This window comes from Dendropsophus ebraccatus, chromosome 9, assembly GCF_027789765.1.
Source record: "Dendropsophus ebraccatus isolate aDenEbr1 chromosome 9, aDenEbr1.pat, whole genome shotgun sequence".
In the NCBI taxonomy this organism is placed as follows: domain Eukaryota; kingdom Metazoa; phylum Chordata; class Amphibia; order Anura; family Hylidae; genus Dendropsophus; species Dendropsophus ebraccatus.
The window spans coordinates 63,101,066-63,119,331 of record NC_091462.1 but is presented as its reverse complement, the minus strand read 5'-3'; the positions used below and the strand labels follow the sequence as shown (position 1 = coordinate 63,119,331).

At 43.6% G+C, this 18,266-nt stretch overlaps 1 protein-coding gene across 3 annotated transcripts in view; it reads right to left on the bottom strand.

Annotated features, from left to right (window-relative positions):
* Positions 1 to 1,949: 1,949 nt before the first annotated feature.
* NEMP2 (nuclear envelope integral membrane protein 2) overlaps positions 1,950 to 18,266 on the bottom strand; it is a 37,154-nt gene continuing 20,837 nt past the window's right edge. For all 3 annotated transcript variants that reach the window (XM_069983517.1, XM_069983515.1, XM_069983516.1), the window contains exons 5-9: positions 14,973 to 15,066; positions 13,987 to 14,101; positions 11,429 to 11,654; positions 9,919 to 10,083; positions 1,950 to 2,593 (exon numbers count right to left, since the gene is read on the bottom strand). In XM_069983517.1, the coding sequence (XP_069839618.1) occupies positions 2,395 to 2,593; positions 9,919 to 10,083; positions 11,429 to 11,654; positions 13,987 to 14,101; positions 14,973 to 15,066 (799 nt within the window). In that variant the 3' untranslated portion in view covers positions 1,950 to 2,394. The remainder of the gene's footprint in view (positions 2,594 to 9,918; positions 10,084 to 11,428; positions 11,655 to 13,986; positions 14,102 to 14,972; positions 15,067 to 18,266) is intronic.

Genomic DNA, 18,266 nt, shown 5'->3' with positions numbered 1-18,266 from the left:
ACCGCGGCACCGTTCGATCCGTGGCTTCAGGTTAAAGAGGATGTACCTGGTGGTACATCCTCTTTAAGCCTACGAGCTGGGCATGAAGGATCCAACTGATGTCTGTTTAAAACACCCACAGGAGATGGTTGGAGTGCAAGCGCAGAGGAGGTAGCCCCCCCACCGCCACATGTAAAACTAAATGCAGAACAAACCACATGTAAAACAAACTGCTGTGGCTAAAATATAGTAAAAAACAGCAATGTGCAGCAATGTTAATTTAAGTGACTGCCCATTTAAAGTGTAACTCATTTAAATGTCACTTTGCAGAAATAGTACAAGTGGTTTTAAGAAACTCTGTAATAGGTTTTATTCAGCAAAAAGAGTTTCCTTCTGTACTCAGACAGCTGCTTTCCTACCTCTCCAACACTTCAGAAGAAGCAGGTTTTCTGTGTCCATTATGGTCTATGGAGGGGGGAGGGGATGATGGGGGATGAGTGACCATGGAGAGGAGAAAAGGCAGCCCTGCACAGCACATCATCCTTCAAGTTCCCAGACCAGCACTGAGCAGTCTATCCTGTGAATCCAGCGTTTTGTGCATCCAGTCTCCAAACTCCTTTCCTGCTTTTAAAGTACAGAAGGAAACTCTTTTGCTTAGTTAAACCTAATAGTTTTTCTTAGAGGGAATCTGTCAGCCCCTGGGCCCTCCCTAAGGTGCTGTCAGTGTGCTGTAGCTGGCAGTCCCCTAGTGAACATGGTGCCTTTTGGTAATTTATCCATGGAGTGGATTATGCACAGCCTCAGGTCTCCTTCTGTAACAAAGTTGTTTGTGCCACACTCTGGCACACCTCACCACTCCTCCCTCATTTTCATGAATAATCAATGCTGCCCGGCCTCCTGCTCGCTCAGATTTCATTCTTTGGTTTAAATCCCTGTTGAAATTGAGTGGATGGCCGCCATTTAATGGCAATTTGAAACAAAAACAGCTGTTTTGGAATAATGGCTGTTAATTGCCATTAAATGATAGCCATCCACTCAATTTCAACAGTGCGTGGACTTAGCCTTTCTGTGTTTTCAATCCACTCCTTGTTTTGGTTGCAAAATACTGAGCAACAATACTGTGTGAACATAGCCTTAAAAATAATATGATAATGAGAAAAAAAGAAAGACTTATATTCAATTTCCATCAGAGGATTTGAACCAATGAACTGCTGGAAGGTCTCTAGACAGATGAGTTACTAGATTACAGCTTCAAGACATTTGGTCTCAGAGATTCAACTATATTTGAGTGTTTCTTTCAGAAATAACCTGCCTACAGAGGACTGATCTGCAATTAGAGACACTGACAGCTGAGTGAGCAGGAGGCCAGACAACATCGATTACTCATGAAGAGAAGGAAGGAGTGGTGTGGTGTGCCAGAGTGTGACACAAACAACTCCTCTTTGACACTTCATTTAAATTACCAAAAGTACCAGGCTCACTAGGGGACTGCCAGCTACAGAACATGGTCAGCACCTTAGGTAGGGTCCGGGTGCTGACAGATTCCATTTAAAATCGCTTGTACTGTTGATTTCTGCAAAAAATTAGTTAAATGACACACTTAAAATCGCTAGTTATACATTTTAATGCATATTTGCCCCTTCTCCGTGGTGTACACCAGCCGTATACCATGCTCGCCTGAAGAATACACCACTTCCTGTAGAACATACAGCAGCTGATAAGTACGGTAAGACTAGAAATTTTATTTTATAAAGTAAACAAAAAAAATCTGACACCAGTTAATTTAAAAGATGATGATGCAGATGTAGATTTTTGCACAATGGTCATGTCGGGTGCTGGGTTGGCCAGCTTTCCTAGATCTGGCCAGGAAAATGGGGTGGGGTTTTAAGACTGGGGTAAATTTAAGATTGCCATACTCGTACACCAAAGTATGAGAACCTTTCAGAATTCGATAATGAATTGGGATGTGCTTCTTCCCTATTCCTGCTTAAAGAGTTTACAGCAAATCAGGGGCTTGGGAACACTTTGCATAGAAGAGTAAAAGCATTTTTCTACAACATGGAAGCACTACTGTAATCTGATAAACTTTTATTTAAGATTAGTTATCTCTTCAATAATTGATACATTTATCACATTCCCCTTAAGTCACAATTACTTTGAATCAGTGGAAGAATGAACATTCCATAATGTTTTCAGATGGAGAAGTGTTTAGCATTTCTTTATAAAACCCTAAAACGTTATTAAAAGCTTTTCCCATATAATCAATATTTGGTGTTCATAAAGTGTCAAACAGTGATAAAAGAAATAAAAAAAATACAGTAATACTGAACAATGTTCGCTATAGTTCACAGTTCATTGATTTGGCTCAGGAAAGGCATATGCAGACTGCACCTCACCTCCTCCACCAAGGTTATACTATTCACACTGAGGATCCATATGATCATAGTCCTCTATACAGTCATTTTGATCTACAGTCACTTGTTGATTATCTTCACCTTCACTGTCCTGGACAATAAGTTCTTCTAGGAACAGACTGCCAAGCCCATATTGCTGCTCATGTGCAGTAACTTCTTCAGAAGACACATGGTTAGATCCCAAGACAAAGTCTGCAAACCTTTTAATGACAAAGACACATACTAATATTAACATATATGGAAATAGAACAGTGCTATCAGTTAATAGTAAGCTATAGTTTATATAGGCTTCGCATAGGACAGAAGAGTGAAGCCTGCCGCTCTGCAGCTGTTACATAGGCAGATGAAGCTTTAGCAGTCCAGGCAAGATGGAATTGTAGTTTTGTAACAGCTGGAGGTTAAACACATCATCTAGAGCTACACATTGAACCCAAGTTTACACAGCAAGTAATGACCGAGAATGCGGTTGTGTTACTAACATACTGTAAATGCTACACAATAGTCAAGAGTTTCATTGTGACAGCTGAGAAACCTGGGAATGCAGGAATCTGTGGCACTGGTGTGTTTTTTTTTAACCAATTTTTGTTTTTGCGTTTTCATTTTCCTCCTTGTGTTTAATAGGCCATAGCACTTGCATTTTTTCACACACACGAAACCCACACGAGCGCCACTAATTGTACTTTGCAATGACAGACTTAATTTTTGCATAAAATATGCTGCGAAACCAGAAAAAAAATTATATGCACGGTGAAATTGAAAAAAAAAACAAAACAAAATTCCTTCTTTGGGGGGTTTCGTTTTTACGCTGTTCATCCTATGGAAAAACTGACATGTTATATATGTTCCTCAAGTAAGTATTATTAAAATGATATGCAACTTGCATAACGTTTATATTTGATGGCTTTTTGTAAATAAAACTTTCTACAGAAAAAAAAAGTTCCTTAAAATTGCTCTATTCCCAGGCTTATAACGCTTTAATCCTTTGGTCTATGGGGCTGATTGAGGTGTAATTTTTTTGCGCCATGATCTGTACTTTCTATCGGTACCTTTATTGCGTATATGCGACTCTTTGATCGCTTTTTATTACAATTTTTCTGGATTTGATGCAACCAATTCTTGCACTTTGGTGGGTCTTTGCGCTTACGCAGTTTACTGTGCAAGATCAGGAATGTGATTAATAGTTCATACGATTACGCACAGGGCGAAACCAAACATGTTTATTTATTTTTAATTATAAAATGGGAAAAGGGGGGGTGATTCAGACTTATTAGGGGAGATTTTTTTTTTAAATTAATGAAAACTTTTTTTTTTTTTTTTTTTAAACACAGTAATTAGAAGTCCCATAGAGATCAGTGTACTTGTATTACACAGCACCGATTCATAAGATCGATGCTCTATTGCTTTGGTCTGCTGCAGATCATTGCAATAGAATACCGAGCCGGGATCAGCGTCATTCCGACGCTGAGGCCCGGCTTGGTGAGTTGAAGGGAACCCCCCTCCGCGATCGCATTGCGGGGGGTGGGGGCAGGGCCGGACTTAGGGGTGTGCCAGCAGGGCGCTGTGCACTCCCGGCAGGAAGGGGATGCCACCTGCATCCCCCTGAGGCCATATATCCGTCCCCTGCCTCAGCACAGCAGCCGAGGAAGCTCTTCTCCCCGGACATGTGACTGCAGCCTGGCCCCCATCCCCCGCCCCCCACAACATCTCCCAGCTCACAGAGGCCCATAACCCCGCCCCCTCCCCCGACGGAGACATCAGCAGTGTGATCCTCCGCCTGCTTCTCCTCATGGGCAGAGACATCCTTCACTACTACTGCACTGTGACTGTGAGTATATATATCTATCTCTGTCTGTGTGTGTTAGTGGAGTTTGTGTGTGCTCTGTGTGTGTTAGTGCTCTGTGTGGTAGGACAACAACTCCCAGCATGCTCCTTTTGTGGCTCTGTGTGGTAGGACAACAACTCCCAGCATACTCCTGTGTGGCTCTGTGTGGTAGGACAACAACTCCCAGCATACTCCTGTGTGGCTCTGTGTGGTAGGACAACTCCCAGCATGCTCCTTTGTGGCTGTGTGGTAGGACAACAACTCCCAGCATACTCCTGTGTGGCTCTGTGTGGTAGGACAACAACTCCCAGCATACTCCTGTGTGGCTCTGTGTGGTGGGACAACAACTCCCAGCATACTCCTGTGTGGCTCTGTGTGGTGGGACAGCAACTCCCAGCATACTCCTATGTGGCTCTGTGTGGTAGGACAACAACTCCCAGCATACTCCTGTGTGGTAGGACAACAACTCCCAGCATGATCCTGTGTGGCTCTGTGTGGTAGGACAACAACTCCCAGCATACTCCTGTGTGGCTCTGTGTGGTAGGACATCTCCCAGCATGCCCCTGTGTGGTAGGACAACAACTCCCAGCATGCTCCTGTGTGGCTCTGTGTGGTAGGACAACAACTCCCAGGATGATCCTGTGTGGCTCTGTGTGGTAGGACAACAACTCCCAGCATGCTCCTGTGTGGTAGGACAACAACTCCCAGAATGATCCTGTGTGGCTCTGTGTGGTAGGACAACAACTCCCAGCATGCTCCGGTGCGGCTCTGGTAGGACGACTACTCCCAGTGGTGGGTATGTGTGGTGTGTATGTGTATATGTGACTGTATGTGTGTCTGTGTTTGCAGGATATATATACTGTGCGTCTGTGTAAGCAGTATATACACTGTGGGAGAGATTCATCAAACATGGTGTAAAGTGAAACTGGCTCAGTTGCCCCTAGCAACCAAAGAGTCTGTGAGGAATGAAAGGTGAAATCTGATTGGTTGCTAGGGGGGACTGAGCCAGTTTCACTTTACACCATGTTTGATGAACCTCCCCCGTGTGTCTGTATGTGTATATGTGACTGTATCTGTCTGTGTAAGCAGTATATACAGTGTGTGTCTCCAAGAGATAGGCTTGGGATGGGCTACAATCAGCCGGGGGGGGGGGGGGGGGGGGCGCCGAGGCGCCGAAAGAATATTCTGCACAGGGCGCCATCTACCCTAAGGCCGGCCCTGGGTGGGGGGATCCCACCACTAGACACCAGGGATGGGCTGCATTTAAGACAGTTAGATGCAGCTAGTGAAGTCACGATACCAAAATTGAGTTTGAAACCAATACCAACTTTTTGTTTTTCAATGCTCGATACCAATTCGATACTGAATAAATTATATAAAAAAAAACCCACAAGAATAGAAATGCCCCCCCCCCCCCCACCCTGACTGTCAGGTCAGTACAAACCAATTTAAGTTCCTTTAATTTTATTACATTAAAAACAAAGTTTCCATTATTTAAAATGTGCTTAAAAATTGCCCTACTTGCACTCCTAACACTTAGTCATTTTTTGTGCCATGATCTCTAGTTTAATTTAGTACCACCTTTTTATGTGATACTGAACTTTGTGTTTTTTTGCGCTTGCTCTGTTTACCGTGCGTGATCAGGAAGGTGATAATTTTATAGTAAGGACAATAACACTCCAGCTATGTGGGGACAATGGGGGTTGTAGTCATGTAACACACACTTTAACTATCAGGGGGATAATGGAGATTGAAGTCATGTAACACACTTCAGCTATTTGGGGATGGTGGGGGTTGTAGTCATGTAACACACAACAGCTATCAGGGGGATGATGGGGACTGTAGTCATGTAACACTAGCTATCTGGGGATGATGGGGATTGTAGTTATGTAACACACACTTCAGCTAACGGGGATGGTGGGGGTGTAGTCATATAACACACACACACTTCAGTTATTGGGATGATGAGGGTTGTAGTTGCACTTTTCCTTCTTTCAGGACATGATGATCTGGGTTTGGGTGGCAGGGTAATCTGCAGGTTACAGCCCCCTCCCCCGTCAGAGCACGGGAAACCTCCTGTTCATCCCCCACTGATGTCTTCCCAGGGAGTTATCTGAGGGCCCCGGCCACTCCTTCTCACAGTCCTGCGGCCCCCACCTCACAGTGCAGCCAGATGGAATGGCCGCATTTCCTCCTCACCTCCAACCTTCTCCTCCGTCCTCCTCTCCCCAACCCCCGCTCTCCCTCTTCAGCCTCCTTACCTCCAGCCTTCTCACCGCCCTCCCGCTCCCCCTTTTCAGCCTCCTTACCTCCAGCCTTCTCCACTGTCCTCCCGCTCTCCCTCTTCAGCCTCCTCACCTCCAGCCTTTTCCTCAGTCCTCCCGCTCTCCTCCGTGCAGGTCCACATGCCACATAAATCATTTCCCTGATAACGGAGTCTGGCTGAGCCGGCACCGGCAGCAGGGGTCTGCTACACATAGTGGCCGACCCCTGCTGCATAGGAGCAGCTCAGGAGGGGTTAATGCCGCTGTCAGTGTGACAGCGGCATCAACACAGTAACAGAGCCGACACAAGCAATTGCTATGTGCCGGCTATTTAAATTGGCGCCGCCGGGAACGGAGGGAGAGAGAGCAGAGGAAGTGACAGGTGGGGGCAGGGGGCGGCACATAGAGAACACGGCCGGCGCTCAGCTAGCCGCCAACCGTGTTCTCTGCACTATACTTTGTTTTACCGGCACAATTAGGCAGCTTAACAAAGTATCAATACCAGGAAATCCTGGTACTGAACCGTTTTTTGCCCCGAATATCGATAGTAGTATCAATATTTTGGTGCATTTTGCATCCCTAGATGCAGCTGTCATATTTGACAGCTGCATCTAACGGTATTAATTAGCAGGAGCGGTGGTTGGCCAGCTCCCGCCAATGGCCGCAGTCCCATGCTGCAGATAGCAGTCGGGATCGAGGCAGTTCAGAGCGGGGTCGCGGCCCGGTCCCCCTCTGAACTCCTCTTGCGGACGTATGCCGTACGGGTATAGCATAAGTCCTTAAGAGGTTAAATCAAATAAAAGATTTTTGGTTGCACATTTTAGCAGGTTTAGGGAACTTTTAGCAGATTAGAGGAATCTAACCTGCTGATTACTCCCTACTGCACACAGGGTGAGGAAGATATGTCTCTTACCTTCATCCTCACCATTGTTCCTGAGCAGTTTTTATGTTGTCCTGTAAGGGTGTTTGGAGTACTGTGCCACCCCCAGAATTTGCCACTGGCCAGTCCGCCTCTTCAGTGGAGCGGGCCACCTCGGTGCTCTAGGGGCAGAGCAGTGCTTCAATTGGCCTTACTGGATACAGGGCTACATTAAAACTGCACAGGAATTGCACCAAAAGAAGAAGGTATGAGACATACCTTCATCCTCAGCGCCCTGGGCTTAATGGGGAGCTATCAGCAGGTTAACTTTTCCTTACCTGCTGATAGTACCCCTTTAAAGGGAACCTGTCACCCGGCATTACGGCGGAGAGCCCGTCCGACCCCCTGGTGGAGCCCGGATACTTACCCTTTCCTGCAAGTCCCGCTCCTGGACCCGGATGGAAATCTCGCCTTCGGAAGCCGTGCGCACGTGCTGCAGATATGAGTTCGACGTCCATAGAGAATGACCGCTCCAATCATTCTCTATGGGCATCGGACTCATATCTGCAGCACGTGCGCACTGCTTCCGAAGGCGGGATCTCCGTCCGGGTCCAGGAGCGGGACTTGCAGGAAAGGGTAAGTATCGGGGGCTCCACCGGGGGAATCGGGCGTGCTCTGCGCCGTAATGACAGGTTCCTTTTAAGGACTTGGCATGTGTGTGTGTATATATGTGTGTGTGTGTATATATGTGTGTGTGTGTGTATATATATATATATGTGTGTATATATGTGTGTGTGTGTGTATATATATATATATATGTGTGTATATATGTGTGTGTATATATGTGTGTATATATATGTGTGTGTGTATATATTATATTTTTTTTTTATACGTTATGTCTTCCAATTTGGATTACCAACTAGGTTGACGCTACAGAAGCAACCTGTTTTTGTTCTCTAAAAAAAGAGTGAAAAAGCAAAAGACACAATCACACATCTTATGAAAATGTGCAAGGGTGCTTAAGAGCACGTTGAAGTACTTAAAAAATTAAACATGCGCCCCCCCCCCCCAAAAAAAAAAAAAAAAAAAAAGTTAGATATAATACATACATACACGCATTATATATATATATATATATATATATATATATATATATATATATATATATATATATATATATATATATATATATACATACACACACACACACACTCACCGGCCACTTTATTAGGTACACCTGTCCAACTGCACGTTACCACTAAATTTCTAATCAGCCAATCACATGGCGGCAACTCAGTGCATTTAGGCATGTAGACATGGTCAAGACAATCTCCTGCAGTTCAAACTGAGCATCAGTATGGGGAAGAAAGGTGATTTGAGTGCCTTTGAACGTGGCATGGTTGTTGGTGCCAGAAGGGCTGGTCTGAGTATTTCAGAAACTGCTGATCTACTGGGATTTTCACGCACTACCATCTCTAGGGTTTACAGAGAATGGTCCGAAAAAGAAAAAACATCCAGTGAGCGGCCGTTCTGTGGGCAGAAATGCCTTGTTGATGCCAGAGGTCAGAGGAGAATGGGTAGACTGGTTCGAGCTGATAGAAAGGCAACAGTGACTCAAATAGCCAACCGTTACAACCAAGGTAGGCAGAAGAGCATCTCTGAACGCACAGTACGTCCAACTTTGAGGCAGATGGGCTACAGCAGCAGAAGACCACACCGGGTGCCACTCCTTTCAGCTAAGAACAGGAAACTGAGGCTACAATTTGCACAAGCTCATCGAAATTGGACAGTAGAAGATTGGAAAAACGTTGCCTGGTCTGATGAGTCTCAATTTCTGCTGCGACATTCGGATGGTAGGGTCAGAATTTGGCATCAACAACATGAAAGCATGGATCCATCCTGCCTTGTATCAACGGTTCAGGCTGGTGGTGGTGGTGTCATGGTGTGGGGAATATTTTCTTGGCACTCTTTGGGCCCCTTGGTACCAATTGAGCATCGTTGCAACACCACAGCCTACCTGAGTATTGTTGCTGACCATGTCCATCCCTTTATGACCACAATGTACCCAACATCTGATGGCTACTTTCAGCAGGATAATGTGCCATGTCATAAAGCTAGAATCATCTCAGACTGGTTTCTTGAACATGACAATGAGTTCACTGTACTCAAATGGCCTCCACAGTCACCAGATCTCAATCCAATAGAGCATCTTTGGGATGTGGTGGAACGGGAGATTCGCATCATGGATGTGCAGCCGACAAATCTGCGGCAACTGTGTGATGCCATCATGTCAATATGGATCAAAATCTCTGAGGAATGCTTCCAGCACCTTGTTGAATCTATGCCTTGAAGAATTGAGGCAGTTCTGAAGGCAAAAGGGTGTCCAACCCGTTACTAGCATGGTGTACCGAAAAAAAAGTGGCCGGTGAGTGTATATATCTATTTTGCCCTCTACACCTATCCTTACTATATCATTATATTCCTCCCCTGCTTCTTTAAGAATTCACACTGGTCTTGTTTGCATATAACTCGAAAAACTCCTTTAACCTTTAAGTTGTTTCTTTTGTAGAAACTGCATACCTCTTAGGAGAAGAAAGTCTTGACACTGTGAGCCATGAGTTGAAGTCAGGACTATTGCAAAAGTCACGCAGCTCTTTTATTGCCTTAAGTGTCTCCACTTCACACTGCTCACTGTATTCTTCTTCTGTAAGGAACTGAATGACTGGCTTCTTGTGTCTCACTTTCCTATCAGGACAGGTAAAATTATTAGTGATTTTCAGTTTAAATTCAGTGACTCAAACATTGATAAGTCAGTCTGAAAAAAGCATGGTTTTAGGGAACGTTGTCTATACATGTTGAGAGGATGTTACAGGCTCCCCTGTTGCTACCCGCATAAAACTAGCTGATCAAAATGCCATTGATGACTTCTAGGACTCATATGTACATCAAGAATAGGGTTCCTCTGACCCACTGACAAGGTGACAAACATCCAGGTGGGGAAGTGGCCTGCATGGTTGCTTCTGCAAAAAGAAAAGAGCTGTGAACATGTGTGACCTTCTCTCAATGATTTCTCCCCCTGGATGCAGCAGCCGCCTCATCAGATGGGGGAACAAGATTTGGCAATCTTTATTCTTAAATCCACTGTGCGACCCAGGAATGGGACCTTTATCAACTGAACCCCATGAAACAGACCAAGTGTTCATCAAACATAAACACTGGTAGGCTATGTCTGGTCTATCAAAGGTGTACACCGAAGAAGAAAAAAAAACAACTTTCCTAATCAACTGGTGTCAGAAAGTTTTACAGATTTGTAATTTCCAGTAACTATCAAGAACAGTAGCAAGTCCTCCCAAAAAACTCTCCTGGGCTATGTGCACACTGAGGAAAAGGCGAGGAATTCAGCTTGAAATTCAGCTTGAAATTCCTCCTGTAAAATATGTACAGAGCAAAGTCCCATTGTGTTCAATAGGTTTTCTGCTCTGTTGTTCACACTGCAGAATTTCCGAGCAGAATTTTCTGCTGTAGATCTGCTAGAGGAATCCTATAGAAGTCAATGGGGGTCTTAAATTCTGCTTGAATTCTGCCTGAAAACTTTCTGCTTCAATTCCTTGACAATTCCTCAGTGTGCACATAGCCCTGCTCTGGACAGTTCTGTTACAAAAACAGAGGTTGCAGCAGAGAGGACCATGTCAGACTAGAAAGGATATACAGCGGCTGATAAGTACTGGAAGGCTTGAGTGTTTTTTTGTTCTTTTAATGGAAGTCATTTACAGATTTGTATACCTTTTTGAAACCAGTTGATTTAAAAAATGTCAGTAAGGGCACTATGTGATGGGCAATATGGTCCAAAAATGTAATGAAAATGTGTATATGCTGTGATGGATGTATCTCACGAAGACTATATAGATTTGTCAATACAGTACAGTTGGGATTGCAACAGAAAATACAAATTTATCATATGCATTCAGATGCAGAGTTCTATTTGTACTAATGTATTGTATCTCAGAAAAGCAATCATTTAGAGAAACAAAAACATTTTAAAGGGATTATTTTTCCTGCCATTATTTAAAGTGAAAAAAAAAACAACAACCTGTAAATGTATGTTACTGCCCTGCAGAGAGAGGGCGTCCCCTTACATGACAGAAGAACAGCAATGACAGCAAGGCCAATTTCATAGACAGGATGGCCAAGGAAAATCAGAATGCAGCCAATGATGTGGAGCGTCCAAGAGAAGAGAATAAAGCTGAATTCACTCTGCAGTGGGCCATGACTATAGCAAGCTGCAAGGCTCAGCAATCCCAGGGTTACAAGGTAGCCTGTAAATCAAATAACATCATTGCTCATCATTCAGAAGCATTCTAAAACACACTTACACAATACAAAACACATGCACGTGTTTGATATTACTATTTAGAGAAAAAAAAAATGGCTCAACACCGCTGATAGATCAAGGGAAAAACTAATTTCAAAAAGTTTAGTTTTTTTTTATTAACCCCAAACTACCAAATAGTAACATCAGTCCTATACAGGGGGCAGGGAGAGTGGCATTCCATGTTGTCCAGGTCACTATGGCAAGAATAAACATATTAAAAGTATTAATTAAGGAAATCTCCTGATAAACATTTAGAATTAAGAAAGAAAGAAGAAAATGAAATTTTATGGTAAACACTGGGTTACAGCATGTCTAGGTATTGTAAATCTGCCCGATTATAAATGTCACATGGTGCTGGGGTGGGGGGGGGGGGGTATGGGCAAATGGGCTTTAAAACATACTGTAGTTTTTAAAAGATTTGAACAACCTGCATTGTTTTGGGATATTAACCATTTAAAATGTTGACATAGTGATTCTAGTGCTCTTGTTGCTGTTGAAATTCCCCTCCATAGTGCATAGCCATTTTGCATTCTCTCCAAGGTTGGGTCTAGAGCTGGACTGTTTGCTAGTAGTACACACAGACATTTCCTTTTTCTTACTTGTCTGGCCAATCACAGCACAGCTCACATTCTCCTCCCTGCTATGCCATGAGATAGTGTTGGCATGCAAGATGGCATGTGAGAGGAGAGGGATTACTAATGCACCATTTGTAAGGTACTATGAGCTGCTGGAAAGCTAAAAAGGAGAGGAGAGGGGAAAATTACACTGCAGCACTGTGGAGAACTCCAGCAAAATGTAAGAATCCAGAGCAGGAACAGAATATTAAAAGTTATACTTATCCGTCCCCGAGCCCACAGAGTGCCACCAACTCAGTGTCACCCGCCAGTCTCCTGTACCTCCCGGATTCATGTGTTGTCACGACCTAGCAGGTACTTCCTGCTCATGCAGTCACTGACTGGCTAGGTGTCCCGCCTCAGCCACTGACTGGATCAGTGAGCAATTCTGAGCTGGGTGGTGATGCCACAGGACCGGGAGCTACAGCAAACTGGTGGGTGAGTGTAAGCAGTGGTTCTGTGAAGTGGGTGCATAGGGAAGGGTAAGGAGATGGTGTGTTTTTCTTCAGTGTGCTATGGCTGCGGTAGGCTTGTGTGAGAGATACAGGTAGAAAATTACCCTTAGGCTACATTTACTCGTCCGTAGTGGAGCCCAAGATGGACGGCACTACAAATGTGCATTTGTAGAGCTCCATGCTTTACAGAGCACTACACTGTCACTTCATTACAATAGTGATCCATGCTGCCAATTATAGTCTGCGTTACAGCAGGTCCTATTTTTTTGTGGCACAGATCATGGCCCATACACACGTACAGACATGTAACCTAGGCCACTGAATAACAGTTGTTGTGCCCCCCCAATTGTGGACAGAACAACAGATGTATGAATGTGGCCTTACAAGCAGCAGATGTCCTTATCTAACAAAAAAAAAACACATTAGTCATCCCCCTCCACACTTGGTATGTCACAGAGCAGGAGAGTCTTAGCAGATTTTGACGTCTCTCTGCTAAAGGTAATGTAAACTCTCTCTCTACCTGTAATACTGAGGAAAATCCCTTTTTTTAACCTTTCAACAAACTTTGCAAAACTTCTTTATTTCCTGTATCTGGCATTGTTAGCAGTTTTCCTTTGTGTATGACGGATGTTTAGTTTGTACTGAGTTCTTCAGGACATGGGAAGAGAATAGCTGCATCTACTGCATTATATCTTTGACTTATTCACTCAGAAGTCACCCCAGGATCATGTAGGACGTTGCAGAGAGGTGCAGCTTTGTATGGCCCAGCTATAAATGGTTCCCAGGCTTTTCCTTTAAATACACTGTCATGTACAGGGAAGGGAATGCTGCCCTAAAGCTTTTTAAGGGGTCAGAGATAAGAGGAAAGCATTGCCCACATTTCTTGTAATTTGTCCTAATGTAGTCATTTTCTCTAAACAAGAAGACCTGGGGAGGTGGTCCTGAAGTCCCCACTGAATTCTATGAGAGTTTCAACGCTGAACCATGCAGAAAAGACATAAACAGGTATCTCTCACCATGTACAACTGAAGGGCTTGAGATGCCCTTTGGCAGCAAGAAAGAATTGACCTTATAGAAGAGGAGTCAGGCCTAGTGCACTGTCCTATAGGGGGGACATTTGCAGTACAAAGCAGAAAAAGAAAAGGAAAACATGCTAGACTTCATGGCAGAAAAATACATGTCTCTTTGTTGTCTTTTCAACCCTCACCTATGGCATAAGGCTTCTTCTCAGTCCATATCCAAGTTATGTTCTCGTTCAGAAACTGCACAACATACGCATTTAAAAAGCAACATGTGCTTAATAAAAGCCAAAATGTATTGGGCTGCAATTACAACATGTAAAGTAGTTAAAACATGTTACAATCGTTATCCAAACATTGTTTTAAAAGAAACCAGCCATAAATTTCATGCCTGAACCACCAGTCATCTGGGTGGTCCCTGACTGCTTCTCTCCAATTCACTGGCCTTGACAGATAGAGGTCTCACTATATCTAAACAGGTAGAGATCTATCAAACAAGGCTGGTGGGAACCACCCCAGTAACTTGTGGTTTAAGCAGCAAATGATGACCAACTGATGATGAGCAGCAGCACCATGACAAGTATCCTGTGTATAATGTGTTTGTACCAAAACAGGACCCATACAATTTACAAAACAAAAAACAAAGCTCATCCAACAAAACACACTGATTACAAATTAATTACAACAATGTGAAATGGGCTCAATTTTTTATTTTTACTGATGCTACTATAGCAATCACAATCTGTAAATAAACACAATCAGGAGATAAAAAATCAGGAGGCAAGAAAATTACATAATGGAGGTCTTGCCTCTAAAAAGGAAAAACAAATACTGACAACTAAAGTGAAAAAAACCTATGTGTAAATGGAGCCTAAAACTGTAGGTGCAGTAAGTATGTCAAATGTGGGGCCTTTATTAGGCCCCTGGCACCCATAATAACACATCAGCACCTTGTGATCACCTTTCCATGGGACTCAGGGTGATAGAGAGGCCCATCCCTCAGTCTGAGCAACTAGATACAGCAGTCAGTATTCGCTGCAGCAACTAAGGGGTTAAATGTATAATAGAGATGGTGCAACCACAGCTTTGGTTAAGACCATGGGAACATCTATTTTACCATAACACACATATACACTGTGGTACAGAAGGTAATAAGAATACAAACATACTGTACCTTTGAGATGAACCGTTTCAATACTATTAAAAGAATTAATACAGAAACTATCATTCCAAGCATTGTCCCAGTGGCATAGAAAACTAGAGAGGACCTAAGGAAAGAAAATAGCAGTTCATAAAAATCTAGACACAAACAAATCAAATGTGGCATTATTTCACACATAATCCATAAACATGTATTATTTATTTATAATTTATTTTATTTACTGCAGGTTAGGAGATTTCCATAAGGCAAGGTAAGCCACCTCTTCTCCTGAATATTCATCCGGCACTCTGCACGGGAATGAAGTGTCTCTATATCCATGAAAAGAGGTGGGACAGATCAGGGCACTGAGGGCGATAGTCCCTCCCCTAAAAATCCATATGGAACTTGCATCTGACGTGTGTGGGTTTTGATGCAGATCTTAAAGCTCTTATTCATCTTATTGGGAGAATCCATGCAGTATGCACAGATAAGTGACATGTCACTTTTTCCAGTGTTAAAAATCCAGGCAGTTTTGGAAACCTCTTTCCAAATTTTTACGGAAATCAATGGGGAATGGTTTAATGCAAAACCATTAGGATTTGGATGTAAAAATATTCACATATTCCATGAACAAATCAGCCCTGACTTTATGTGTGAACATAAATCCGTTTTCCTCTCAAGCAACAGCTAGCACATATCCACAGGATACAGTATAAGTGTCTGACCACTGGAGGGCCCACTGCTGTCACCCCCCCACTAATACCAAAAAGGTCTGTCCTCTTTTGACAATGCAGTGCTTGGGCACACACAATACTGCTTCATTTAACTGGAGACTGATGGAGATAGCCCAACACTCTACTCTGCCATCTCTGTCAGTCCCACAGAGTTGAATAGAGTGGCAGCGACGTATCTGAGACGTGTCATGAAACGTATCTGACAAAACACAGTAATCACTGAACTCAAGAAGATCAGTGAAAAAGTTCCAATGAAGTACTCAAGAGTCTCCACTGATGCCCCCAAAAATTTAAATATGCAAAACAAGAGTCCATGGAGCCTCGGTTCAGAGTCTTAAAAGACGGGAATAGCCAGATATCCCTAGCCTGTTGCCACAGGGTGCCTCCATGATGGGGAGAGAACCACACCACCCTGATAGATAGCCCCTTAAGTCCCACTCGGTTGCAAGTATTGGAACAAAAATAGAGAAACAACAGGGGGGCCCTGTTGTGAGACGCGCAACCGAGGCTCCATGGACTCGTTTTGCATTTGAGTTGTATCTGGTATAATAAAGACACCTGAATGATCCACTAATTTATAATCAGATTAATAAGGTTTATCAAATGGAAGCTCTAAATATTAACTCTATCCTTGCTATCCTTGAGTCGATGTAGATTTGGACTAAAATTTGTACCATTATTAGGCTCTTAACACCTTTGATTAGATTGAATACTTTTAGTGTTTTCATTTCTGTCGTTCTTTTTATATTTTAATAGTTTTGTTGAATTAAAGTTGGTGACCTTTCACTTGTTTGTCAAGAAGAATGATTAGAAAAATGGCAAGTAACCATTAGCAACTTTCTATTATCCCACTGCTGCTCGTGACTATTTGGTCTTGCATCACCAGTATTCCCTGCATTAGCAGCACCTGCGGGGTTTGGTCCTGTATCAGTGGGGTTGCAGGGCCATTCTGTGGCCCCCCTTTCCTGTTTGTGCTTTCTTTGCGGGGTTGGCATTCGCTGACCGTCACAGTGTTGTTTAGCGTAGGGACTCGTATATCAGAAGACCTGCACGTGGTACATTATATACCAACTTCTGATGTTGATTTTTAATGTAGCTGAACAAGCTTTCAGATCAACCATGGGTGCGATGTGCAGCCATTTCTTTTCTCTAGGCTTGTGCATTCCCTGCATTGTTATCCTGTGTTTCCTGTTCTTCTGACTACAACCCCGGACCCCAATTCTGTATTGTGCTAATGTATGACCCTGGCTTGTACTTTGGTTCTGATTTGGTTTGTAATGTCACTCTCTTGCCTAATTTTTTTTACTTGCCTGGCTTGTTAGGCTGCATTCCCACGTTCCGTGATCCTAACGGATCACGGACGTGGAATGCATGTACCGGAGTCCCCCCGCGCCTGGACAGCATCTGTAATTAGATGCTGGGAGCGGGGGAGACTGTATTCATAAGCGCCGCGCTGTAATGAATCAGCCGCGCGGTGCTGTTACTACAGCGCGGCGCTTATGAATAGTCTCCCCCGCTCCCAGCATCTAATTACAGATGCTGTCCGGGCGCGGGGGGACTCCGGTACATGCATTCCACGAACGTGGGAATGCAGCCTAACTTAGATTGCTAGGTTTGCGTTTTTGGTGTATTTATGCTTGGCGTTTTTTTTTAATTGGACTGTTGACCATTCCTTACCAGAGAGGCCTAGCACTAAGCAGGTGTAGGGAATGTCACCCCCGTTATAGACTGCCGCATAGGGTAGGTCATCCAAGTAGGTAGGTACAGTGGGACGAGTTCTTTTCAGGGCTCACTGTACCAAAGACGTACAGATGTGACAACTACACACAAAATGGATAAAAATAGCACTGCGCTGTATAGGTTCTGCTCTTCCGACGTATACCCTAAATGTACCTTGCCTAATAAATATAAACATAGTCTAACAATGACTTTGTAGATTAAAACCAGCGTTGTTAGTCGGCATACATGACTGACATGAAGATTCAACCAATCAGCAGCCACTGACAAACTCCTGTGAATCAGTGCATCACAATTACTGGCACAAAGTGTCAATCAATGGGTACTATTACTAAAGTTCTTGCACTGATCAGTCATCTAACAGTGTATCTTTGCAATACAGTACTTTAGGTAGCATTACAATCTTAGTATTACCTAAAAGGGGTTTTCCCATCTTAGAAAGTTATCCCATAGCCTATGGATTGGGATAAATTTGTACCTGTAAGCGGTGCGACTGCTAGGGCCGCCCTGCGATCTCCAGAATCGAGACCTGAGTCTAATGTTAGAATGGAGAGGTGGGTAGTGCATGCACACATCAACTCCATTTATTCTTTATAGGGACCATGAAAATAGCAGAGTATATTGCTTTGTTGCTCAGATTGAGAATAAATAGAGTGGCACATGTGCAATCCACTGCTCCATTCTAATGGGAGACTCAGGCTCCTGTTCTCAAGATTAAAGGAATTCAACAGTCAGACCTCCTGCATTCAGACAGTTATCCCCATCCTGAACTTTGTAAGATGGGAAAACCCCCTTTAGGGTGTAATCACACATGGATCAAATCTGCTGCAGATCCTGTACGTGTGAACGCACCCGT